The following is a 27,778-nucleotide window of genomic DNA, read 5'->3' as shown; positions in this document are numbered from 1 at the left end:
TATACCCTTTTTGCTTGCTGTTGTCTACTATTCAGTGTCTTATGGTAGTTCCTTTATTTTGTTCAGAATTTTTTGTTGTAATCAGATGGAGAAATAGGGTGGAGTGTGCATATTCTATGTTGAGTGAAACTGGAACATCTTGTAATACATATTTTGATTCACTCAAATTCTCTGATTAAAATTATGAGCTAGGATTTCAGTACCTATTCTTAGCTGCATGCAACAGAAGCTGACTCTACTTGATTTCTGTGTAATGAGAATGCTGGAAGGGCTGGTGAACCACACTTGATGTGAAATGCAGGAACAGTGCCCCAAACCATGCTACAAACCTGGTTAGCTGATAAAATTGTGATGGTCATTACCAGTCATTGGTTGTCATAACTAATACCACTGCTACTTAAGAGCAAGTACTTAATCTTGCAGGAGATGCAGTACTGCTGCCCTTAAGGAGAGTGCTATGGTCTGAATGTTTGTGTCTCCCCCAAATTCATATGTTGACATTTAACCCTGAGGTGATGTTATTAAGATGTGACTATGTACAGAAAGCAGGAGCCAGAAAGTGTAAGTTGTTGTAGACCGTGGAAAGAGTTTAGAAAGCCAGCAGAGGACAATGAGTTCAAGTGGCATTTTTAGAAGTATATTTTTAATGGACTCTGTTAATTGCTGTGTGTAGCAGATGAGGCAAGAATATAAGCAGAGAGACTAGTAACAGACCTGTTACATAATAACTCATGTAGGGGTCTGAGATAATGTTGGCTCAAATAAGAGTGGTAATGGCGAAAAGAAGAAAAGTGGATAGATTTGAGATGTATTATTGGATCCAACTGACAGGACTAGCTTGCGGACTGAATCTGGGTGGGTAGAGAGGGGCTTTTGGGGTTATAGTTATGGAGTATTTAAGGATGGCTTCCAAGTTTATAGCTTTAACAACTAGAAAAGACAGTGATCACAAATGAGGTGGGCAGTGAGAATTAAGATTTCTCTATTGGAACTATTATGTTTGAAATATCTATGACATGCAAATGGAAATGTCAAGTTGATAGCTGAATATACAAGTCTTGTGCTCAGGAGAGGAAAATGGAATCTCAACTTTCTATCTAGTCCCTCCAGGGGTTATTTCAGTCCATGCCTCCCGACTGCAGGAAGAGGTTCCGCATCCGTATTCCCCATGTGTGCCCTGTAAACATGAGCAACATGTCAGGAGTTGCCCAGATACGACTTGAGGCATCGTGGGGGACTTGGACTAGAGATGGGTCCCCAGACCCATGTGTGGGTACCCGAATTCCAATGTATTCTTTCTGTAGAGCTATAGTGATTTTCCTTCTAAGTCATTTAAATATGCACATTTTACTCCTTGTAGCATAGCTTTATTTTGGGCCCTTTCAGAATAAAAGACTTTGACATTATTACACTAAAAAGTATGAGGGTCTTTTCTGCCCCGTCTGAACCTGTCTTATTGTATGGGACCACGCTAGCTGCCTTTGCTACCCAGGAGGGAAGTGGTGTGTGTGTGTGTGTGTGTGTGTGTGTTTGATAGGTGCTCTGTGGTTGATGTGATGTATGTCCGTTCTTATACCAACATCACATTGTTTTAATTACAATGTTTTTATATTATGCTCTTAGTAAGACTAATCTTCCTGAATTATTTTAAAGATGTTTTTCTTTTGTTGACACATTTTTTTAAAAATTTTATTTTATTAAATTTATTGGGGTGACAATTGTTAGTAAAATTACATAGATTTCAGGTGTACAATTCTGTATTACATCATCTATAAATCCCATTGTGTGTTCATCACCGAGTCAGTTCTCCTTCCATCACCATATATTCGATCCCCCTTACCCTCATCTCCCACCCCCACCCCCCACACCCCTTACCCTCTGGCAACCACCAAACCATTGTCTGTGTCTATGAGTTTCTGTTTCTCATTTGTTTGTCTTGTTCTTTTGTTGCTTTTGGTTTATTTACCACATATCAGTGAAATCACATGGTTCTTTGCTTTTTCTGTCTGACTTATTTTGCTCAGCATTACACTCTCAAGATCCATCCATGTTGTTGACACATTTTTAAGAAGCATGGATTTTTTTTCCTCCTAACCTCTTGCTTTTGCCTTGATTATTCGTAAATACTTTCTATTCTTAATTTGTTTCCATTGAGAATAGTCTTTAAAGAGGGCCTATCTCTCTGTCTTTCCTAAAGAGAGGCTGTCATTTCCCCCTCTTCTTCCTTCCTTATCAAGCACCTGTTCTACGTAAGCACGGTGCTAATTCCTGGGCAGCAGGGGTGGGGTGGGAGCCTGTTACCCAGTGAATTAAAATGCAAATAAACGAAGTGAAATAAAGCATATAATGAAATAAAATTGGGATAAAATAATATCAGTTTGTAATTAAAATAGTGTGCTTTTGAGAGGACTAAAAAGTTTTACTTCTAAGACTATGTCAGTTTCTGGTCAGTTTTTTTTTTTTTTTTTTTTTTTACCTCTGTTAACTATCTTTTTATTTTTTTAAGGGTCACACAGCAATGCTTCATACTGGCTCATGGCATCCCAAAATAAAGGGAGAATTTATGACTTGCTCAAATGATGCGTGAGTATTGTTGATAATTCATGTAATGATTCATATGTTTTAATATTTTCTTATTTTTCAGTTATAGTTGACATGCAATATTATATTAATTTCAGATGTACAACATAGCGATCAGACATTTATATAACTTGCAAAGTGATCACCCTGTTTTCTTTGATGTTTGTATTGTAACAGCCGTGCCAGTAAAGTAGGAGATAGAGTGTTAGGAATCCCGATGTTTATATATTCTTCTTCTTAACTTTATTTTGACTTCAGCTGGTTGTATAAGGTTTATTTAAATAAATATAGAAACTGTGCAAATGAGAGTTGGTATAAATTCCAGTGGGGATTTTTAGGGAGCAGAGTGGATCAGATTGAGGCTGTTAAGTGGATTTAGATGACTGAAATTGACTAATTACTTGTTACTTTTTATAGTAAAGACTGATTTCCATCTGAATCTAATAACTAATAGAATATGTTTATTGTTTTTATTGCTAATATATTTATATAATAGAAGTATATTGTTCATACGACTGTTTTTAGAAATGATAACTGAAAAAATTGATTCATGGTTACTAAGATTCTTTTCCATTATATCTGTTGGCCTAGGACTCCAGAATATTACAGATACAATGTGGGCAGCTTTTTCCTGTATTGTCGTATTGTATGATTCATTTTTATTATTAAGAATAGTTCACCAGAATGTGCTATTTGTAACATTTAATGAAATTTAGAAGTCTTTCCCAGTAAAAGTTCCAAGTAAAATAGGAATAGGAAGAGATTACTGAAACCTGATAAAAAACTATTTACTAAAATTCAAAGTAAATATTATATTTTGTGTTGGAGTACTGAAGCCACTTGCATTTAAATATGAAACAAGACAGGGATTCCCATCACTATATAGAGAGTTCATGTAGTATAGATTTAAAGACTTTATACAGTGCAGTAAGATAAGAAGATAATTAAATTGATATTAATTTTGGAAGAGAAAAAAGCTAATAAAGCACAGAGGATCAGGCTATCTATTCTGGTTAAAACTTAAGCTGAATAAAGCAATTGGGGAAAAAAAATCTCTTGTTCTCAGAACTACTTAAGGACCAGTTTGAATGGTGGGCTTTCATAGTTGCTAACAATAACTTTTATGAGCTCTACAGAAGCTTTACCCAAGTTGGTTTCCAGGATATGTAAATTGGTAGTTTGAAGAAAGTCATTCCATGGTCTAATAAAGTAGAGAAACTTTGAATGTTATATTCCCAGGTCAGTGCCCACAATAAACATTTAAATGGCTTTGAATGGGATATAAAGAAACTTATTTAACTTTGTTAATCCTCTAAACAACAGTAACGTTCTAAAGCATGACATCATTTTACTGGGTATACAATGTAGTTTATCCCATTCCTTGAAAGAGCAATTCTTTAGTTCCTTGCCCAAATCACTGACTTAGTCTGTTGTACCTTTGAAAATGTGTTCCAGTTTCTTTTTACACTGTACAAATTGGGCTTTCTTTGTCCATAGTTCTTTTATTATTTTTTTTCATTTTTGAGTTACAGTTGACATACAGTATTATATTAGTTTCAGGTGTACAACATAGTGATTAGACATTTGTACACCTTACAAAGTGGTCACCCCCATAAATCTAGAATCCATCCGTCTTTGTCCACAGTTCTGAGTGAGGATCAGTGGCCTTTAACCACAGGCCCCCTTTGCACTCTTTGCCACCTTTTGGAGAAATCTGCCACTAATAGATTCAGGTCATTTGATTGACCTTTCTTGGCTTTTGACTCTGAGGGTAACAATTAGAAATGTGCTAAGCTTTGGGAAGTCAGTCCAGCTACCTAATTCAATCAGCAAATACAATGTTCTCCATGTGTGTCAGGTACATGGGGGGATCTAATGCTGCCGTCATGGGGCTTACATTCCAGGGGACGTAAGTGCTGGGAGACAGACAAGGTGCAGATACACTGATACAGTCATAGAGTTTTATGTAGTAATAAGTGTTAAGAATAAAGAAAAATAAAAGGCTAGAGAAAGAATAGAAGGCTGTGATTGTCAGCAGACGGGGAGCTCTGACCAGGCCAATACCAGCCATTCATGTGAGCAGCACATAGTAATATGAACTGATTTATAATAAGTTGAGATGCAGTAGGAGTGAAGAATCGACAGCTTTGTGAAAAACTATTCCATTGGAGTCCAAGGAGGCACACGTTACCTTGTTCTCGCCTCATGTGTGCCGAGTTAAATCATGGCTGTTTCTTCTGAGTGCGGAGTTGCTAGTGCCTTAACTTTTTTATTTTTATGGGTTTCTCTATGAAACACAAACCTGGGATCAGACTAATTTAGGAATGAAAGGGAAAAAGGAAGAGGGCAATACTCTAGTCTTTGGCCAAGTTTACCAGACAAAATATAGATAATAGAACAGAGATTACTATATTATGCTTGGAAGTAAACGTTAATGAAGACAGATAGTAATGAAGATAAAAATGCTTATTTATCCAGTGGCAGTCCATTCTGCTTGTGAATTTATGGTCTGATATGGAGCCATTTTATAATGTGAATTGTAGTAGTGTACAGAGCGAGAGTACAAATGATACTAGTGTGATCTAAGTCCTGAATTTGTGCTAAACAAGTTCCAGCTCAGCACAGAGCTCTGTCTGAGGTACTGGTGAGTGAATCAGATTCTTCTGTTACATACCTTGAGGGTTTTTCATTGCTTACTTAGGAATTTGTGTCTCAGAGGAATTTGTTCAGATCTGTTGCCATTGCTTCTGCCTCTACATGCAGTTAACCAATGAAGAAAAAGCAAGAAAATAATGAAATGCACAAATATTTCACAGTGAGTTACTGCAGAAAAATAGAATTAGATAAGAATAACAAACTGGGGAAATGGCAAAACTTCACAAAATAATGTCTCCTTCAACAGTCGGGTGAGAAAGGAAGTATGGACGAATAGGTAGATGGTGGCAGCCCATGGTAGTAATAATAATAATAATAATAATAATAATAATAAAAGGTTGGCACAGAGAAAGAGAATCTAGACGGGAGTAAAAGAGGAGGAATGGGTGGCTGTCACAAAATAGCCACAGGACCCATCTGTAAGCACTTGTGAAAAATGACTCGCCAAGTATTGAAGGAGTCTTTGAGGGCTAGAATCCTACAATAGCTGACAGAATTAAGAGACAGAGACTTTTTCAAAAATCAAGGTGAGACCAATTTTCACACCAGGCTGCAGTGATCTGGGGGCTGCCCATGCAATAATAGAAATATCCATTGGCAATGTGGCCGGTAGGTATAGGGAGCAGGGAGGAAGGGTCACTAACACTACTTGCTTGGGAGAAGCAGGGAAAGCGTTACACAGGAGTTTGAAATATATGTATTGGTATAAATTCCTCTTGTGGAAAAGTGGAGATGTGATGAGAGAGGAGATGGACTTACAGAAGGATACAGGAAAATCTTAATTTGGGCCCTCAACGATATTACAGTCTGTGCAAAATACATAGTGAACCGTGATTAGATGATTTTACCTTTAAGTAAAAGACATAATTTCATATTAGGTTTTATCTTATGCACTATGAAATGAATATTTGTAGACATTACAATTTAGTCAGTTTGTTTTCTTTTGAGTAACTGTATGTCATGAAATGTCAATATCATAAAAGAAATAAAGGTGAGGGCTGGTTCTAAATGAAAGGATTTGTGGTGAGCGTTATACACACCATATAATTTGTGAACTCTGATCTTATTTCCTCTGAAGAGAAGGAAGGGAAGGCAGGGAAGAAAGGAAGGAATAACCAAAAAATAGCAATAAAGATAATTTTAGGGACAGTTGGGGAAATTTGAAAATTAGGTGATATGACAGATTGCAAAAATGGCCAAAATTTTTCATGTCTCCTTGTATCCATGCACTTTGCAATGTGACTTTGCAGCTATTCCCATTAAGAGCTGGAGTCTATTTCTCTGCCCATGAATCTGGGCTGGCCAACAGAAGGTGGCAAGAATGGTAGTGTGCCATTTCTGAGCAGAGGCTTCTTATGCGTTCTTGCATGTTTCCACTCTCTTGCCAACAATTATGACATCACTGTCTCATCAAGCTCTGACTACCCTGCTGGAGAATGAAAGATTTGGTGGAGGAAGTTTGTATTGTCCCAACCGAGGCCATCTTAGATCGGCTTATACTCAGCCACCTCCTAAACTTGTGAGAGACCCCAACCTGGATCAGCAGAACTGACCACAGACGCATGAGTTAACTCAGCTAGGGCAGAGCCACCCAGCTGACTGCTAGAGTAAAATGCAGTAATATATGCCTGTTGTTTTAAGCAATTAAATTTGGGGTACGTTTTGTTACACATCAGTTGTTAACTGATACAGATGGAATTACTGAATCATGTTATGAAGCAACATGATTATATAGAAGAATATCTTTGTTTTTAGAAGATACCAGCTGATGAGTTTAGGTGTGAGGTATCATGAGATATGCAACTTGCATTTAAATGGTATAGAAAATAAAGTGTGTATATTTATGTGCATATGGAGAGAGAGAAATTGAGAATGTATATGTGACAAAATGTTAGGATATATAGTGTTCATTGGAAAGGGTAAATGGGTGTTTATTATTCTTTTAACTTTCTTGAAAAGCTTTGAAGCTTTTTTAAAAATAAAAGGTTGGGAAGATCTTCTTAATTTTGGTTTATTTGGATGTCATCACCTTCACCCCTACCTTCCTTTTCTCTGAAAGTTGAGTATAAGATGGTATAAAAAGGGTCATGAAGATTATAGTTATATTCCACTCATTCAAGTTTTTTCTTATACATTTTTTCAGTATAGTTTAAGTTTCTGCATATCAGTGCTGGTTTAGATAGTGAGATCTAGTGGTCAGGGATTATCTGCGTACATTATATGTAGCAGGATTTCCTGTGTTCCCAGGAATGCTGGTACCTGTAAGTGCGTCCATGAAGAAAGCGTTGCTTAGTCCTCCACTTGGAGAGTCACAATGCCTAAGACTAAGTTCATTAAACATCCTGAGAAATGCTTTAACAGAAGAAACCAGCATTACCCAGACATATTGACACAATTCCCTCCCTTTCCATACAGCCAGGTAACATCTATTACACTCTGGGTATAGTGTTCCCAGGAATACTCTTTGGGAATGAAGATTGCCACTAGGAAATACTGCTGACAGTGGGATTCAGTAAATTGTAAATATTTTTTATGTGGTTGCATCGTAAAGATGAGTTATGCAATTAAATATTTGGTAAATTTTGTCATGGCATTATAGAAAGAAAGTACAGTTTACAGACCTAGAGTAACTTGGGTATTCCGCCACTAGTCATGGCTTTGAGCTACTCATTTAACCCTGAGACTCAGATTACTATAAAATGGGATAATCTTTGATTTATAAGGTTGTAATCTGGATTAAATGTGTAAAGCCTTGTGCATAGTTAGCATTCATGCATAGGACTAGCCTTGGATTCATTTGAATTGGATTAAAGGCTCTAGATACCGTGGTTCCCCAAAAATAAGACCTAGGCGGGCCATCAGCTCTAATGCATCTTTTGGAGCAAAAATTAATATAAGACCCGGTATTGTCTTGTGTTGTCTTATCTTGTCTTGTCTTGTCTTGTCTTGTCTTATCTTAATTACATTACATTACATTATACTCGGTCTTATGTTATATTGTATAAGATCCGGTCTTATAGTAAAATAAGACCGGGTATTATTTTAATCTTTGCTCCAAAAGATGCATTAGAGCTGATGGTCCGGGTAGGTCTTCTTTTTGGGGAAACAGTAATTTTCAGTCTAGTTTTTCTTAGAGTTTTTCTCACATCTGATGAGCATCTCCTATTTGAGAGCATGTTTGAGGCATATTGGATCTCACGGGCTTTTGCTGGAAGGCAGCTAGAAAGATTTCACTTGCTTTTTATAATCAATAACATCTGTAAATATAATTATAAAATTCTCCAAGGAATGATGTGGTTCACATAAATGGATCCCTAAAAATTAAATTTGTATAAGTCAAAGTTTATTTCTTCCCTATTTTAAGTATTTTTTGGGAAACTTAAAAAAATTACGTTCTTTTCCTATATTAATCATAAGTATTTTGAATGTAATTTAACATCATAATTTATAACTTATTATATTGTGGTATAATATGCTTTAGAAAGTCTTGGCATATGTAGGCATATTTACATCCTTTTGAGTTCTTGACTAGTGTTTTTACTTTATTATTATTATTATTATTTTTTCTGTTCATTGTTACTTGCTACTATTGGTGTGACAACTTATACAAGTACCTCAGTTTTTCTCCTCAGTTTTGTGCTTCTAAATAAGCTGTGGACTGGGGCTGGGTAGGGTCTCAGGCTTTTTATAATTGGTATAGAAGAAGAAAGAATGAGTAGTTATTGTAGTATAGTGTATGAATTTTTTTTTAAGCACATTAATTTTTGCCATCTTCTTTGGCTGCTAGGAGATTTTTTTCTTCCTTACTTTCTGGTTCTGGGCAGAGTTTTGTACTGTCCATGCTGCCAAATAAGTAAGGTGGTGTTTGTATTCCTAATGGCTGTTTTTTGGTGATGCCTTTTAGAAACAGAAAATAGATCATGCTTCTGCAATCTTTTATCACTTTAATTTAATTTTTTGTATCACTTTTATCTAATTTAATTTTTTGATTCTTTCATCCAATTCTAATTATCCTTTAATATCCTCTCATAATTTTGCAGTTTAAAGCCACAAGGATGCTTTTAAAACTGTTTTGGTGATTACCAGCATTTAAAAAATTAATAACTTTGATTTTATTTTTGTTGTGCGGGTAATTAAAATACGTCTATCCATTTCACAAGCCTTCTATTTGTTAACAGAAATTTCACAGAAAACAGATAGCTTTGTTGAAAAATTAATTAGGATTTAACAGTAGAGCCTAAATCCTAAAAATATTGCCATTCGAACTTGTTGGTTATAGTAAAATATGCTTACAATAAAAGGCAAAGTTTTCTCAGACACTTTTCAAAGCTTTTTTCCTTCATGAGTTGCAGGAGTAATGAGAATCTATTCTCAAATTACTGCTGTAGTTGAGGTATGCATATTTTGGTGTTAGTGTAATTTAGCTTCTATTGACAAACTGCTTTTTGGAGTCTTGAATGGAGTCGAGATATAGGTCTTTCAATTTTATCATAAATTCATTTGGTTCATCTGAGTTCCTTCCTCTCAAAATAGTTTGCTTTTACTCTGCTCTGTTTTATTTTTATTATATTGAGAAACACACAGTAGGTAAAAAGTCTAAGATTAATATTAATAATAATAATAGTAATAATAATTATAACCCATTGCAGAGCTACCAGGACAGATTATTTGAAAAGTCAGGTTTAGAATTTATGATTAGGGCTTATGGTTGTGGTTGCCCATTCTAAATATCACCATTCAAATTAATGTGTGATCATCATAATTTTAAGTCTCTGCCTTTATTTCAACCATTCAAAGCCTTAGTGTCTGTATTATAATATTTGATTAAATATAGAAAGAATTTTTGTTAATTTTTATGTGGGTTAATTTGTTACATTGAAGGCTGAGGTTGGATGTTTTTGTGTTTTGTTTGTCATCTCTTCTATTTTAAATGGAAAATGTCAGTGTTCTCAGTTTCTATCATAAAAGATACTATTATGAAACTCAAAATCCTGCAAACATATTACTTTAATTGGAAAATGAAATTGACAGTTTTTGCGAACCACAGATTATTTGGAAGTTTAGAGTTAGTTTTCCCTTAGGAATGGTGAGAAGACAAAATAAGGCTTTATTTAATCAGTTATTTAGAAGTGGTTTGAAAATAACACATCAAAAACAGTCTAGAGATTTATTGTATTTTGGTTTTGTGGTGACTTAAAGTAATTGGTGACTTAATGTCATCTAAAGTAGTCAAAGTACACAGGAGGAGGATTTTCATGCCTGGCTTTAGAGATGAATCGTATATTACTATATTCACTGTTGACATGATGTGGTCCACTAATAAACCTATTATATAATGTCTTGAAAAATTATAGCATGATTTTTCAGTGTTATTAATGAAACAGATGCAGAAGTATTACTGTCATTTATATTCTGTAACTAAAACTAAATGAATAAAATCATATTGGGGGAGTTGAATTTCCTGAACAGGCAAGAGTTATTTATAATTAACCATTTTAATTTTTTGTGCATTTTAATTTTCAAATTCCTATTATGCTTGAATAGCCTTTGTTTGATTTTATAATTTTCCTGGTACTTTCAACTTACTTAGATTTTTTTTTATAATATGTTTACAGTATGAAACTTTGCCTCATATCTTTAGCAAGCGTAAGAAAATTTAATGTCACATTTACCTTGACGTAAGTTTTATGTAATTTTTATACAAAATGTTTCATGTGTACTAGATTGCCATATATAACAAGGGTAAGATGTGCACACCTTGAAAAACATTAGAGGAAAGTGTGATAAAGTCCAAGTTGGTTTTGTTTTACTTCATTTGCACACTTTTACAGTTGTTAATCAGTATTATATTTTAGCTATAGAAACATCAGTGCTGAGCAGTCATGCCTGTGTCTGGATTGGAAACTACAGAGCAGGCTCTTTTGTGTTTTCTTTGTTTATCTTGAAATCCATATAAAAAAACATCGTTAATATCATCGTACGTCTCTTAAGTGTTACAGCAATTCAATTTTTAAAATATTTATTTGTTCCTTTATATATTTATTTTTTTTTAAGAAGGACGTGGACATCTCCAAATGTTGAAGGGCAGGGAATGCTTGTTACTGGCATCTTTAATTTACTGAGGATTTGATAGAGGGCAGTCTGAATATCGTCTGGGGACTTCTAGGCCAGGCAAGGTAGTATCATCAGGACACCAGTCCACTCCATGTGTGACTGAGTCCGTACGTATGACTAGTCCACCAGCCCTCTTGTGGTGTGTGGTGGCCCTGGCCATGTATGGAGTAATCACATGTGAAGAATATTGTTCCTATGAAAATTGATGAATTGAACTTAGTTGCAGACATGGGAATAAAAGGTGTCTCCATATTGTGGATTTTGCAGTTCTTGAAACTTGTAATTAAAATCAAAATGTTTCTTTGTTTTTACTCTGTTTTTCCGAAAGGCTTGAATACAATAAGTTTTCTTTTTTAAATCATCCGTTCTATTTCTTTTTTAATGTTCTATGACTACATGGGAAATTTCTATGTATACTACGTATTTCTGAGTCCCTTCTTTTATGCTGTATAAGCCTGTTGAATCCATTCCCAACTTTGAAAAAAATTGTCACCTCATCTTTTCAGTTTCATGTTGACAGTGTGGATGAAGTTAGGATGGCAAGTTAACAGGCACTTTGAAAGGAAGTGTGAATAATGAGTTGCCCTTTTCCATTGCCTCTTTCTAGATCTTGTAAGTTTACATGACTTTATAAAACTATTTCTGTCTTATAAACTATCCTTTCCTGCGATAATACTTCTAAAATTTGCCTTGATGAAAATGTTAGCGTTTGTTACTGCTTTTAAAAATGTGCCCCAAGTGAACATAGTTTACTTTTTTTGATAACACTTTTCTGATGTTACAATGGTAATAAAATAGAGACTATAAAATAGAAAGATCTGATAAATTATTAATTACAGTCTTCCCTTTGACACATATTTCCTTAATGGGCTGGGTTCTATTGATTAAAATAAAACGAATGATAGTTTTGGAAAGCTGTCCTAACCTGTCAGCATACAGCCAGCATAGACTTGTTTAACTATACTTCATACCATCACTTAAGTCTTGCAATATCAGTCAAATGCTGTGTGTTCATGGAGGAAATTCTTCACAGTGACTTTTTTTCCAACAAAAATTTGGTTACGTAGCTTTACCTCTATATAGAATAATTGAAGAGGTAAGGCAGCTTCTGGTTTATACCACATAACTATGTTGTAGTCAGCATTCTTTACCTTACCTAGGCAGTTTTACTTATATGTCCCCAGTAGGCCAAAGATTGTAATTCTTTTTCATAACCCATCACATAATTTTTCCACAGCAACATATATCCTTTGCAAATACACCACTTTTAACATTCTCACTTCCATCTGTTCTTCGAAAACCACTTTGTCTCTGTCAACCAGCAAATATTGATTGATGGCCTACTATGTGTGCAGCCTCAGCTAAGCACTGGATAAATTAAGCAGTCTTGCTCTTGTAGAATTTATAGTATAGCGAGGAAATAGACATTTGAAAACCTTATGAATAGTTAAGTAAATAATTATGAGTGTGTAAAGTGCTATGAAGGAGCAATATGTGAGGAAGACCTAGCATAGACTGGAGAGTCAGTAAAAACTTCTGAGAATGTGATGCTTAAGCTGAGATGTGAAAGACGAATGGTAATTGGTAGAAAGAGACAGGAGGATGTCATCCCAGGCAGAGCAAACTTCCCATTAAAATGCCTGTTATAGGAACTGAGAAAAATCCAGTGTCACTACACAGAGGAAGATGGAGAGCAGCAAGAGATGACAAATTTGCTGAAGCAGGTGGGACCCTAATCACGCAGGGCCTTATAGACCATGTGGAACACATTTGGATTTTAGTCCAAGGACATGTGCAAGAGATTAAAGGATTTTAAGCAGGTGAATGACACAATCATAGTTGCATTAAAAAAAATCACTCTATCATCTCTATGGAGAATAGATTGGATGGGCGAAGGTGGGGGCAGTTGTCATCATATCATAAGAATTTTATAATGAATGGCTTTCATACTGTTAGGTCAGTAGTTCTTTTTTCTGCCTGTAGAGTTTTCACATGTGAAACACACTCCCATCAATAACACTGCTCATCATTTGTAGTGAATCTAATCTCTCTGTTCATATGCTACCATCTCTGAGGTGAGAATCACTGAGCTAGTCCAGCTCTTATCTCATGTCACTGATATGAAAATTGATGCTGAGAGAGGTGATTTATCCAAAGTCACATAGATAATTAGCCAGGGGCAGAGCAAGCACTTCAATCGAGAAAATCTTTCAGAGCCCCTTTTACATAATTTCTCTTAGATTTAGGAAAGTAACATCATCCGAATGTACGAGGTATGACAGTTAAGTTCGCAAACTTGCCACCATGTGCTTACTTTGGCAGCACTGTACAAACAGCTCAGTAAGGTTTTATAACCTTGGTATATCAGTGTCTCACAGCGTGTTCGTGTCAACATGTGGCGGTGTCTTGCTGAGTGGCATTCATTATTGTTGTTGCATGTTTTTGTGTTCCGTCGCAAGACTGTCTGAGCTGGAATTAGAGCAATGAACAAACATTAAATTTCTTGTTAAACTTGGCAAGAGTGGAAATGAAATCAGGGACATGTTAGTCTAAGTTTATGGGGATAATGCCATGAAGAAAATGGGAGTGTATAAATGGATTAAATGTCTTTCTGAGGGGAGAGAATGCATCACTGATGAAGAGAGGTCAGGGCAGCCAGTAACGAGCAGAACTGATGAAACATTGCAAAAATTCATCGAATTGTGTGTCAAAATCATCGACTGACTGTGAGAAGCATAGCAGACCAAGTAAACATCGATAGAGAAACAGGAATATCTTAACTGAAAATCTTGGCATGAGAAAGGTATGTGCAAAAATGGTCCCGAAGGAGCTCACTGATGCACAAACGCAAAGAAGAGTCGAAGTTTGCCAAGACCTGTTGGAGAGACAAGATGATGTTTTGGGCTGTGTTATCACTGGTGATGAAACATGTACCGATACGACCCTGAAACAAAGTGTCAAAGTGCACAATGGAAGTCAGCCAATTCTTCACAACCAAAAGTGTTCCGTCAGTCCAAATCAAGAATCAAAATGATGTTGCTAAACTTTTTTGATATCAGAGGGATTATTCATTATGAATTTGTACCAACTGGACAAACAGTTAACCAAGCTTACTATTTGGAAGTGATGAAAAGGCTGCATGAAAGAGTTAGACGAAAACGACCTGAACTTTTCGCCACCAATTCATGGCTCTTGCATCACAATGCACCAGCTCACACGGCACTGTCTGTGAGGGAGTTTTTAGCCAGTAAACAAATCACTGTATTGAACACCCTCCCTGCTCACCTGATCTGGTCCCCAGTGACTTCTTACTTTACCTGAAAATAAAGAAAATATTGAAAGCGAGACATTTGGATGACATTCAGGACATCAAGGGTAATATGACGACAGCTCTGATGGCCATTCCAGAAAAAGAGTTCCAAAATCGCTTTGAAGGGTGGACTAGGCGCTGGCGTTGGTGCCTAGCTTCCCAAGGGGAGTACTCCGAAGGTGACCATAGTGATATTCAGCAGTGAGATATGTAGCAAACTCATTTTCTAGGGTGAGTTTGCGAACTTAATTGTCAGACCTTCATATTTACTATGCACTGTGGGTTTGCTATTGGGTAACATAAAATATATGTAGCAAATTCTCTAGAGATACCTTACAGGCAATGATGCAAACCAGTAGTTTGCAACACCAGCGTTCAGAATGTTGTCCATCGACTTCTGGAGGCTTCTAACATCCTTTCAACTGGTCCACAAGGTAAAAACTATTTTTGTAATACTATTAAGGCATCATTTGGCTTTTTTCACTGTGTTGATATTTGCACTGATGACACCAAAACAGTGGTGGATAAAACTTCCGGTATCTTGGCCTTAAGATAGTGGAACCAAACTGTATTAATAATTGTTATATTTACTACGACACACTCATGTTTTTTTAAAGCCAGTTTTACTTAATATCCTTGATGAAGCTGTAAACATGATTAGTTTTATTAAATCTCAACACTTAAGTACGTGTTTTTAATATTCTTTATGACGAAATAGGAAGGGCATATAAAGCATTTCTGCTGAATACCAAGGTATGATGGTTGTCTGGAACAAAAGCATTTTTGTGATTGAGTTCTGAGCTGCTTTATTTCTTGGAACATCATTTTACTTGAGAGAACTATCGATAGACAAATTGTGGTTGTTCAGACTGGGTATTTGGCAGACATTTTATTTTTAAAAATGAAGTCACTTGTCAGTTTAAGGAAAACAATTTGGCAGTATTTGTTTCCAATGATAAAATTTGAACCTTCAAGTAAAATTTAGAACTGTGGAAATTTGTAAATGCTCCTTTGAGCTTGATAGCTGTCAGTACTTAAAGCTATTTTTTAATGAGATCAATTATCATTTTAATGAATTTGGTATTTTTTTGCAATTGTATTACGAAATGTATCAACATTTTGAAGGTTTCACAACCCAGTGACCAATATTTTTCAAATGATCAATGCATGATGCTACAAAATTATGCATTGCTAAAAGATCCATTCAAAGTAGAAAATAGACTTACAGATTTTAATGGAAAAGTATGAAATGTATTGACATGGTTTCAGATTCCACATTGCAACTAACTTATAAGAAACTGCGGCTAGTTGAGTTTTGGTGTAATATCAAAGAACATCCATAACTAGCTGAAAGGGCTGTTCAAAATATTCCTTTTCCCACTACATGCTTGTGTGATTTCACAAGAACATATTGTAACAGATTGAATACAGAAGTGGTAAGTACTGCCCTCTACTAAGCTACACTTTAAAGTGATTTGCAAAAATGTAGATAAGTACCACTTTTCTTACTATTTTTTTGTTTGCTTTGGAAAATATTGTTATATTTTCATGAGACATTTTTTGTTTATATTTTTTTATAAAAACATGCTAATGTAATGAGTTTATTAATATAACTGAGTTAATAAATATTTCAAAATTTTGTTTAATACCTATTATGGTAAGCATCCATAGATATGGCACATATAAACAAAAGCTTCTTGAAGTGCACAAACATTTTAATGGATGTTGATACATTTTGTTAAATTGCCATCCATTACCAGCCTTTAAAGGATTTCTTTGTCATAGCATAATATTTAATTCTACTGGTGGCATGCAATTAAAATTTCCGTATTTACTATTAATAGATTTCTTTAAAATATGTAACTCAGCCTTTTCTGCAACTCATATTGGGCTTCTCAAGTTAGTACAGTCTGCTAGCAAGGTTAGTACATAAGCACTGGCAGACAATTTGCTATAATATTTTCAAAGCTCTATGTTTTTTCATGTCACTCAGAGAATTTACAAGATAAATATTTGTACAACTTTGAAAGTTTGTTGTAAGCTTTAAATGTGATAATATACAGAAAGCACAGTACCTGGCACACAGTTGTGTTCAGTAGAAGTTTACTTCCACGTATTGTTTTCTTTGTTCTTCAACCAAATGCATTTAAAATATACAGGGCCTGGCAGCCAGTTGGCTCAGTTGGTTAGAGCACAGTTTCCATGACACTAAGTGTTCGATTTCCACATGTCCCAGTGAGCTACGCCCTCCACAACTAGATTGAAAACAATGACTTGACCTGGAGCTGATGGGTCCTGGAAAAACACACTGTTCCCCAATATTCCCCAATAAAAATTTAAAAAAATACACAGGGCCAAGTGTGCTGTTACTATAGTGCAGAGCTTAGACTACAAATCAGTTTAATATCTGTCATCTACTACCATGTTTCCCCGAAAATAAGACCGGGTCTTATATTAATTTTTGCTCCAAAAGACGCATTAGGGCTTATGTTCAAGGGATGTCATCCTGAAAAATCATGCTAGGGTTTATTTTCCCGTTAGGTGCTATTTTCGGGGAAGCATGGTACCTGTTAGATCTTAGGCAGCATACTAGCCCTTCCTCAACCAAAGTCCTTATCTGTAAAATAAAAATCTTAGCCTACATCAATTTAATGCTGGCCTTTCAAGAAATACCAGTTATCTATGTGAAGAACAATTCTTAAACTACAGAGAAGTAGGCCAATGCTAAGTAGACTTTGAGTAGGAAGGAGGAATGAAAGAAGTGGATAGTATATAAGTGGTTTTCAAGTAGTGTTCCCATCTGCTGTGGGAATGTAGGAAGAAAAGGCAAAAAGGATGGATACAGAAATGAAACAGATGATGTGGGTTTGCGTTTGGAGGATTTCTTCAGTTAAGCTCAGGAAACATTTATTTCTACATCTATTGTCGCTCAGGCCCTGCATCAGGCACCATGCTTTGAGCTGATTGCACAGAAATGAATACAGAAGGGTCCTTACTATCCAGGATGCTTCTCAGTCCCTTGGGGTCATTGGGCACGCAGAGCACTATGTTTTCCAGCAAGGGGATGGGTGTGTGTGTGTGTGTGTGTCATTCTGGATTGTTTCTTCAGAGGAACAGGAAGCCCTGTTTGCTGAGAGACATGGGTCACGTAGTGCAAGAGCAGAGTTTTCCTGTAGGTACTTTGCAGTCTGGAAATTAGCTCAGACTCACCTGGGAAAGAGAAAGTTTTTTCAAGATGGCGTGGTACTTTAGTCTTCAATTTCTTGATCGTTTCCCATTTCAGAATAACTCCACCTTTGCTTTTATGAAAACTACTTTACACTGACAGCATAAACTCAAAGCGTTGGTGTGGGAGGAAGAAAATAGCCCGTTCATTACACATGTTGTGGGCCTGGAGCTTTGTATTCTGTCTCACTCAGTCCTCACAGTGTTGGCTCCAGGAAGGAGCTAAGTGACTTGCTGGGTCACATATCTCTTTAGGAGTAGAGTAGGGATTGGAACTCATGTCTGGCTCCCTAGCTTTAGTTATCTTAAGCCTACAACCATCTGTATCCTGTTTACGATACCTTCCTTCTGGTTGTGTAGTAAAGCTGAATTTCCAAACTGCATTTTAAGACCCTTTTTGGGTCATGACTCGCATTTTTTACAAAATAAACTGGAGTCGAAATTGTTAGACTGTGTCATTCTGTTTTCTGAAATTTTGTTTCAGTTGTGTGTGTGTGGGCAGGAGGGCCAGGGTGAGGGGTGAGTGGTTGTGGGCATATGTTGGGTTTTAGTATAATGCATTTCCTACTAGTGAAAGTCACTCCCTTTTTTGGGGACTAGAAGATGGTCACAAATTCGCCATTGTGTCTTTTCTTCAGGCTTTGAAAACATTCCATATTTCAGTTATAAGGCAGTAAAATGAAGGTGTTCTCAGCGTGTACTCTGGAGCCAGTCAGGCTTGAACCCAGGCTCTGCCATTTTCTAGCTGTGTGACCTTTGGCCAGTGATTTTTGTCTCCTGGCCCATGTTTTGTCTTCTATAAATTGGGGTTGTGTGAGCGTTTAATGAATTTCTGCACCCGAAGTGCTTAGGCTAGTGTTTGTCTCATCGTGACACTTGGTGAGTTATTTGCTGTTATGGTTGTTACTGCTGGTGTGGTTGAAAGGCTTCTGTCTCTCTCAGCGGGATTATGGACATAATGCCTGAGCAGCAGCCTTGCACAGCACACTGGTGATTCATCTGGTTAATTCATTTGTTGCAAACTTTTCATGTGCTACAAGAATGCTAACTTTGCCATTGGTTTAATGCAATACTCCTTTTATGCACTCAGATTGTTCCTACTTGGCCAATCCCAGCAAAGACGTCTACTAAGTCATGTGTCTCTTTAAGAGTTATTGTGGAAAATTGTGAGCTTGACTCTGCCAGAGCTTGGCCTGTGAAGAACTGGTTAGCTTTATAGACTGATTTAATCCTGGTCATAGGCCAGCATTACCGGCTCATAAAATACATGCGTAGGCCCTGGTCCACTGCATTGCAGAGGGCTAAATAAGCACGGTCCCAGGGCCACCTGCTTCAGAGTCTGTGACAGGTTTGGAGGAAGATGTTGCCTGGCTGATCAGGGGAGGCTTCACAACGGAAATAATATTTGAGTTTGGGGTTGAAGGATGAATAGAAGTCTTCTAGAAAAGTAGTTAAAGGAAAATAGTACCAGGCACCAATAAGATTTCATACTAAGCACTGAAGCTTGGAACTCTTAAAATGGTCATAGAAAGACAAGAATAAGCAGAAGGAGTGAAAAGGAGAAACTCGAGGTTGTTAACTTCCAGGCTATCAGTTACAGATTCTTATAAGAACTTACTGGGGAAAAAAAAAAAGAAAAAGGTTAACTATGTGTTAGAGAATTATTTATATTTCTTTATGTTGTATTTCTTATTAGTCAACTATATCTTGTAGTGAATTGTTAGCTACATTTTATTATGATTCCTGATAAAATATTATTTTGTTTACAGAATTGTATTTTGTGCTTTAACCTCTATATCTGGACTTGAGCTCCTGCTAGCAGGCACCACGTAACGGCAGCTGCTAGACTCTCAGGCAATAAATGCCCTGCAAAATTCGTAGGACATTACAGGAAAAGCCCAACCTGGTTTGCAGAACAATTCATATAATATGGTGATATGAGTTAATCTTTTTTTCAGAGAATCCTTAAAACTTATATTAATAGCTATTCATTATTCATAATGAACTAAAAGCATTCAACTAATTGTATCTCATCCCCACCTCATCACATAACATTCTGATAATACAAACAAACGTTATAAGAGATGAGTTCTCAAATGCTGCTTAGGTTGACAAACAATATCTCAAGGTTATGAAGTTATAAGTTCCTGCCATTTTTCTAGTGCCCTTTGCATTTCCTTATTGCTTAATTTTTCTTTTTTTAAAAAATACATGTTTTATAATTATAAAGTAGCATAACAACATTGCAGAAATCTTAGGCAGTTAAGAGAAGCAATCCCTCATGCATTGTTGCAATGTAACTACTAATATTTTGAGGAGAGGAAATACCTTATATTTATGTGTACTTGAACATAGCTGTAATTATAGTTTACACAAAATCTTATTTTTTTAACCTTATGCTAAAAGCTGTATAACCTTATACTAAAATCTTTTCCCTGCTGTGATATAGTTTCTATCACCATAATTTTTAGTTGTGGCATAATAAATATCTTTAAGTACCATAATTTATCAAGCCATTCTAATACCTGTTTTTATCTATTATAAATAATGTGTTGACAGACAACAATTTAGTGGTTACCAGAGGGTAAGGAAGAAAGAAGGAGGTGGTAGAAAAGGGTAAAGGGGGTCAAATATATGATGATGGAAGGAGAACTGACTCTGGGTAGTGAACATACAATGAAATATATAGATGATGTGTTATAGAAATTTACACTTGAAACTTATATAATTTTACTAACCAATGTCACCCCAATAAATTTAATAAAGATAAAAAATCTCTGTTGAATATTTGTGCATGCAACTTGTTTCATATTTTGGATTTTCTTCCCTTTTTGAAAAAGTATATTTGCTCTCAGTGTCCACATGTAGATGCATACAACTATTTGGCAAAAAAAGAATCTCACTTTCCAAAGAATTTATTTTTGTGTGCTTATTCTTTGAATTATATGATTTGACCAATTCTGTGGTAGTTATGATATCCAGTTCATATCATATAATATATGGCAGGTCAGAAAGGACTGGGTGGACTATCCCTATGGGATTTCCTTAATTCAGCTGTTTTGGGCATGAAAATTTTATTGGAAAACTAGTTTACTTAGTCTGGAAAAAAAATTATTTGGTTTCTCTTGTAGCACTTACAATTGAAATTTTTAGTTTATATGTTTGAATCATAATAAACATTCATTATATGATCTTAATTCACAAGTGACATTTCTTTAGAGGTCCTTGATCTTAAGCAAACTTTTTATTAATGTTGTGTGAAATACCAAACACATTATTCACCTCCATGTTTCAATAAAGTACTCTTTTTAATGTTCTTTTAATTCATCTTATAATTTATGTCAGATGTTAATATCTCTTCTTAACACCAGTGAATACCCCTTTTACCCAGGCGGATGTCGTAGGACTATGAGAAATTACAGTAGCAATTAGAGGAAAATAAGGAGGGTGGGCTGGTCAGTCTTGGAGAGCAGGAACAATGGAGCCCATTTCCAGATGATAGTAACAAAATATGAGGGTCATAGTAAATTCCTTTATGTAGATTTCAAACTTAATAATGTTAAGTGTCAGCTTCTGACACAGTAAAACCTTGCCATAGCACTGTGAAAGGAGCCACACGTACTCAGTGGAAGAAAGTGCAGAATGCTGTTACACACAGCCATGTTATAAGATTGATGAAATGACGGGGATGAGCCTGCTGTAGAGAATGGGAGCCAACCGCCAGTTGCTTTATATCCAAATTAGTGTTAAAGAAGTGCTAATCAAGGGGCACTATCAAGGGGCTTCACTGGATTTAATGTTTTTGTTTACTTTTTGAAATGAAAGCATATATTAGAAATGAAATCATTGAGATTTTGTTTTTAGACACAACCTGACTAACTTCCAAAAGAAAAGATCCGCTAACTTCAAATGACTCTATCTGGTGGTACTTGTATTATGGAATGAAATGTATGACCAGCCAGCATGAAAAGAAGTTAGCTGGTGTTTCCAAACAGCAGAACTAGTGCTTGACATTTATGAAGTTCAGTTTTTAAAAAAGCTTAACAAAATCGCTGATGTTAATGACCACCCAAGTAGCTGCTGTAATTAATGCTGATGGTACTTGAAGAGCACTGGCCATGCACCGCTGATGCGGAATAGATCACCCATGAGTTTACCAAATATGGGCTATTTATTCTTCCTAGAGAGTTCATGGAGACGTGGACTTTTGTAAAACACTGTTTTTGTACGAGGGTAATAGCCAATGTTATTGAACGCTTGCTATGTGCCAGATGCATTCTTCTAAGCACTTTGTGTTAACTTATTTAATTCTCTTACATAAGGCAGGTTGGGCAATTGCAAGATCATTGTGTTTTTCATCTTTTCCGCATCTACTTTTTGTGTCGGAATCTGAAATCATCGCTTTGTTCTGGGGATGCACTTCGTCAAAGGATGGGAGGTGTCAGTCTTAGTGGTAAGAGGGAAGTTTCAAAGTTGTAGTAGAGTTGGTGGTGAATCTTTGGTAACTACAGTTGCAAATGTTAGGCATCTTCCCATAAGAATTTTATTCTGGGTCGTGGTAATTCTAAATATCTTATTAAATAAACATGTTTGTAGTGACTAATCCATATCTCCGGTAATCAACAAGAGTTGACCATAGGCATATAATAAAAATGAATTATTTAGATTTGTACTGTGTGACCATCTAATTTAGGTTTCCTCTTGGAATTTATTTTGAAATATATTGTGTATTACATGTATTAATTTATAATCATATTAATTTCTTAATATTCTTAATATCAATCATATTTAAGACTATTATAATTCCTGTAAGAACCAGCATGGCCTGTTTCATTCTAAATATGTCAACTGCCTTGGCTATTCAAGTTCCATTAGTAGTAACATTCTGTAAGAATTTCAGACATTTTTAGATGCAAAGAAAGCCCTTCTGAATGTTGAGTTTAAAAGAGATGCCAGACTATTTAGGAATGCATATTATGATGTAATCCTGTCTAGATTTTCTGACATAGTTTGCTCTTTATTTTTTAAAGCTGCTGAATTGCATGGAGTTGCCATGTTAATTAATATCTGTTGTTCCTAATTTTTTTTGTTTTGAACTCAGCATATTTAATATTTTTCTTTGATTCACAGATACCACTTTCTTGGTGAATGTGTATGTCCTTGTTCTGTATTATCTACCACTGTCTATGTTATTGGTGGAGTTTTAATTCCTTTGTAGAGAAAAGCAGGATCTTCTTCGTAGGAAGCCGACTGATTTTTTTTTTTCCTTATACCTGCCCCCAACCTACTCTAGCTACAATATTAGTAATTTATTTTCCTTTGATACTTGTTCTCATAATTATGTGTATTCTTACCCTATCTTTAAGCAAGATGTGTTGAACTTTTCTCTCAGTTTGGTGTGACATCACTTATCACTTCTCATATATTCTTCCCCCGTCTCTACTCTTCCTTTCTCTCTTCTCCACTTCCTTTCCCTCCCCTTTTCCTCCCTTCCTCTTTTTTTCTTCGCTCCTCCTCCTCTGCCTCCTTAATCTCTCTCAACAACAAATACTAATCCAGAGTATATTCCTGTAAAGTTGTATAGAAGTATTGATTTATTTGGGTGTTTGTTGATTGCTAGAAATGTGTTATTCAGTAGGAATATAAAAGGATTTTTGAAAGCCTTGGGAGATTATGGATTGGCTCTAATAATAGTAACTTAAAATAATTTTTTTTTATTGGGAATATTTGGGAACAGTGTGTTTTTCCAGGACCTATTAGCTCCAGGTCAAGTCGTTGTCCTTCAATCTAGTTGTGGAGGGCACAGCTCAGCTCCAAGTCCAGTTGCCATTTTTAATCTTAGTTGCAGGGGGTGCAGCCCACCATCCCATGGAGGGAATTGAACCGGCAACCTTGTTGTTGAGAGCACGCACTCTAACAAACTGACCCATCTGGCCGTCCTTCTTGTTATTCTTTAATAACACTAAATTCATTTTGTTTTTCTAAATTAAAAACTTTCACCTCTTTTAGTTGCATAGTTTGTTTTACTTTGACTAATGTATGTATTGCTTATGTTCATAACTTTTAGAAGATAATTTTATAGGTTTTTTTATACTTTCTTTTTGATAGAACAAAATTTTGATATTTTAATTAGCCACGTTATGGGATAATTTAAAACCAAGAAAAGCCATTAATAACTGACTCCTCCCAAAGTAGCTTGAATTATGAGTTTATATAACTCAAGCTAGAGAGGTACAAAAGTCTATTTTTTAAAATGTAAGTATTGTAAAATGCTAACATTGTGGTGGTTTGGGGTGGAGCCAGTTATTCGTCAAAATCTTTATGCATTAAGCACTGCCTTTTGATGAATCGTTTTCTTTCTACTGGAGCCAAAGACGTCTCTGATGTGGTGCAACATATTTTCCCATTGTTAAAGTTATGCGGTTTTCCTGACAGGTAGATCACTAGTTCAGCTCCTTCTGTTAAGAAGTACAGTTTATAAATTACACTATATCCCCTCCCAGAACTTCAGTTTAAAGTCAAACAGGGGAGTCTGTCTGGTAAGCCAAATAGTAGGAGCCATTACCTGTCTATATCAAATTAACACCTTTCCTTCTTATCTTTTATGCTTTTTCAAATCTTAATAAAACAGATGCCCTTGATTGAACGTGTATTTGTATTTCTTAATTATCACTTATTCCTAATAATTTATTCAAACTGGACTATTGCGTATCTCGAACTACAAATGAGCCTGTCTGCACTGCTTTAATAGTGCATTATAAAAAATCGGACTAAGCTTATATTTTAGAAACTTTGTGACAATTGGAGTCGTGGGGACTTCCAAGGACACCCCACCAGCTACTCATCATTTAATGGATTACATGAACAAGGATTGCAGAAGCCAGTCCTGAAGAAAAAATACAAGTCAAAGCAGTTGATCTAGTCAGGCCTTGGCTTTGGCTAAGCCAGCCACTTGGTACACAGCACCTATGACTGGCAGGCTCATGCATATGTTCACCATTACTATATCAATTGCATACTTCCTTTGATTGCATGAGAAAAGTGGTCTATTACACAGACTGTTGGGGACATCTACTAAGAAGGATGTCTGTGATTGACATCTAAGAAGGATGTCTGTGATTGACATCTAAGAAGGATGTCTGTGATTGACATCTACTAAGAAGGATGTCTGTGATTGACTACTACAGACTCAGTATATCTCACCTCATGGGTATTGCAGGAGAAAGACCATTAGGAAGCAGAGTGTATAGTACCATCCACTTAAGTGTTTTCTAACCATTTTCAACTCTGTTAATGTTATCACTTTAAATATGACTTTAAGTGCCATGAAGGCAGGAAAATTTTGTACTTCTTATATTGCCTGTAGCTTCTCTCAAAGTTCTAGCAAAATATAATTAACTAATATAGAAAGCTAAGAGTTAAGATTATTTCGGTCAACCTATAAATTCGTATGTTTGAATTCTTTTATAAATAGAGGCCTATTCATTAATCAGTATTACAGAGATGGCATACACCGTGTTAAAACAACTGTTTAATTAAAATTGTATAAAATAGTTGTATGAGATACATGGTCAGAACACATGGTGACAGCAGATAAGGTTGGCTACCTTGGTGGGAAGATGAAGCGACAATTCTTCAGAATCAAGAAGAATTCATTTTTGGCAGCTGTTACGTTGGCATGGTACTAAAGCTTGTTTTGTCCCCAACAAGGACAGGATCTGCTGTAGGAGGGTCTCGGCACCGCGCCATATCATTATGGGGGTTATTTTTATAAAGCAGGTCTCATTGCATTGGCAAAGCTTAATCCTCTGGTGGGTAGAATTCTTTTGGTTACAGCTTATGACATATTGCGTTTTTAGTAATAAACTAGAAAAGTCCTCTCTGTCGATTTAACATAAAGATAGCATCTGAAGTTGTAAGTGCATTTGCTATTTACATATAGAATAAAAAGTGTTTCAAGTCTTAATGTGGAAAAGGAAAAAACTCATGGATTTGGAGAAAAAAGGCTGAAGGAAACAGTGGAAGGAAAAAAGAGGCATTTGCAGGCACTGTAGGTACCCCTTGTGTAGGCACCCAGGACGCCCTCATGGTCCTGGGGGCTACATATGAGGAGATGACATCAGAGGCATACTCAAATTTTGTGTACTCAAGTGGAAATTTTTCTTTGTTCTTTCAAATGACATTCTAGAAAAATCAGAAGACTCAGGTTTGAAACCTGCAAGTTGGTCAATGGCTTTGAAGCTCAATTTCCTCTTTGACCATTATGTAGGCATGGTATTGGAGGAAACTAAGCTCTTTAGACTGGAGACAGAAATTTCCTTTTCCTCTCTTCCAGTGAAATTGTGAGGCTAGGGTTGGTATGGCACTGATAAAACGTATGATATAAAAAAGCATGAGGTTATCTGTTTATACTATTACAGTTTTTCACTAATAACTCTTTACCTTTTTTCATTGGAGTAGTTCTGAGTTATGGTGTTAGGAAAGATTCTTTTCCTATTGATGTTGACATTTTAAAAAAATGTTTGTTTTATTTCAAAGGCAACTTAAATGCATCTCATGTTTTTATGCATAAACAGTTGCAGTAACTCATGTAGTTAAAATTTAAGTGCAGGGCCAGCCCGGTGGCTCAGGTGGTTAGAGCTCCATGCTCCTAACTCCGAAGGCTGCCGGTTTGATTCCCACATGGGCCAGCGGGCTCTCAACCACAAGGTTGCCATTTCAATTCCTCGAGTCCCACAAGGGATGGTGGGCAGCGCCCTCTGCAACTAAGATTGAACACGGCACCTTGAGCTGAGCTGCCGCTGAGCTCCCGGATGGCTCAGTTGGTTGGAGCGCGTCCTCTCAACCACAGGTTGCCTGTTCGACTCCCGCAAGGGATGGTGGGCTGCACCCCCTGCAACTAGCAATGGCAACTGGACCTGGGGCTGAGCTGCACCCTCCACAACTAAGACTGAAAAGACAACAACTTGACTTGGAAAAAAGTCCTGGAAGTACACACTGTTCCCCAATAAAGTCCTGTTCTCCTTCCCCAATAAAATCTTTAAAAAAAAAAAAGAATTTAAATGAAAAATAAACTATATTATAGGCCTTTAGAAATAACATCACCATAAACATCAACCGCTTTATATGATATTTTATATGATATTTTATATGATATTTTATGATATTTTTTATATGACATTTTACAGCAGATGATCTTGTAGCTCTTGCTCTTTCTTGATGTTCCAGTTGTGGCAAATTGACTCTGATATTATAAGGTAGGGTTAAGAAGGAACTGTTAATATAGCTATATGAATTTGAAATATCTGTAGAGAGCTTACAAGTTAAGGAAAAGTTTATTGTGCTACTCGTCAGCACAATTCAGAAATAGTCATCTGGACACATAAAACTCTAAAGTCTAAATAAAAGTTACAAAGCATTTTACAGTGTGGACACATTAGGTCTTTTAAAAATCGCTTCTTTTTTCTGTTTGCTGCTTCCTGCACTTCTGCTTTGTGTCGTTAGTAACCGAGCTGGTGAAGTAGCTTAGCTGGTCGGCATATTTTGCTGCAGAAGTCATTCCCTTTTGATCTTAAGATGAGCCTTAGTCATTTATCGTTAGAGTCTTATCTTGTTGAAAGAAGAACCTTGAGTAGATTTATTTTATTACACATCAGCTTGATGTGTGAAATTACTTATGTTGTCTGTATTTACAACTGTTAATTCCCAGGAAAACAGGTGTCTTTACATTATGCAGCCCACTGGAATTTAAACCTTTTAAAAAAATGGGCCTGTCAGTATGTCAACATCTTCAATATTTAGTGTCATTTCTATGTTTTAGAGTTATGAGAGTTGTTAGAAGCCTATGGATATAGACAGTCATGAGTTGTTATAAGAGTTACAAGTTGTTAGAAG

General features: G+C 36.1%; 1 protein-coding gene across 2 annotated transcripts in view; it reads left to right on the top strand.

Moving 5' to 3' along the window:
- Positions 1-27,778, top strand: part of WDR70 (WD repeat domain 70) — a 237,968-nt gene that overhangs the window by 88,157 nt on the left and 122,033 nt on the right. For both annotated transcript variants that reach the window (XM_074328991.1, XM_019737298.2), the window contains one exon: positions 2,507-2,583. In XM_074328991.1, coding sequence (XP_074185092.1) covers positions 2,507-2,583 — 77 coding nt within the window. The remainder of the gene's footprint in view (positions 1-2,506; positions 2,584-27,778) is intronic.

This window comes from Rhinolophus sinicus, linkage group LG03, assembly GCF_036562045.2.
Source record: "Rhinolophus sinicus isolate RSC01 linkage group LG03, ASM3656204v1, whole genome shotgun sequence".
In the NCBI taxonomy this organism is placed as follows: Eukaryota; Metazoa; Chordata; class Mammalia; order Chiroptera; family Rhinolophidae; genus Rhinolophus; species Rhinolophus sinicus.
The sequence above is the reverse complement of the archived record's forward strand: the minus strand, read 5'-3'. Positions and strand labels throughout refer to the sequence as shown.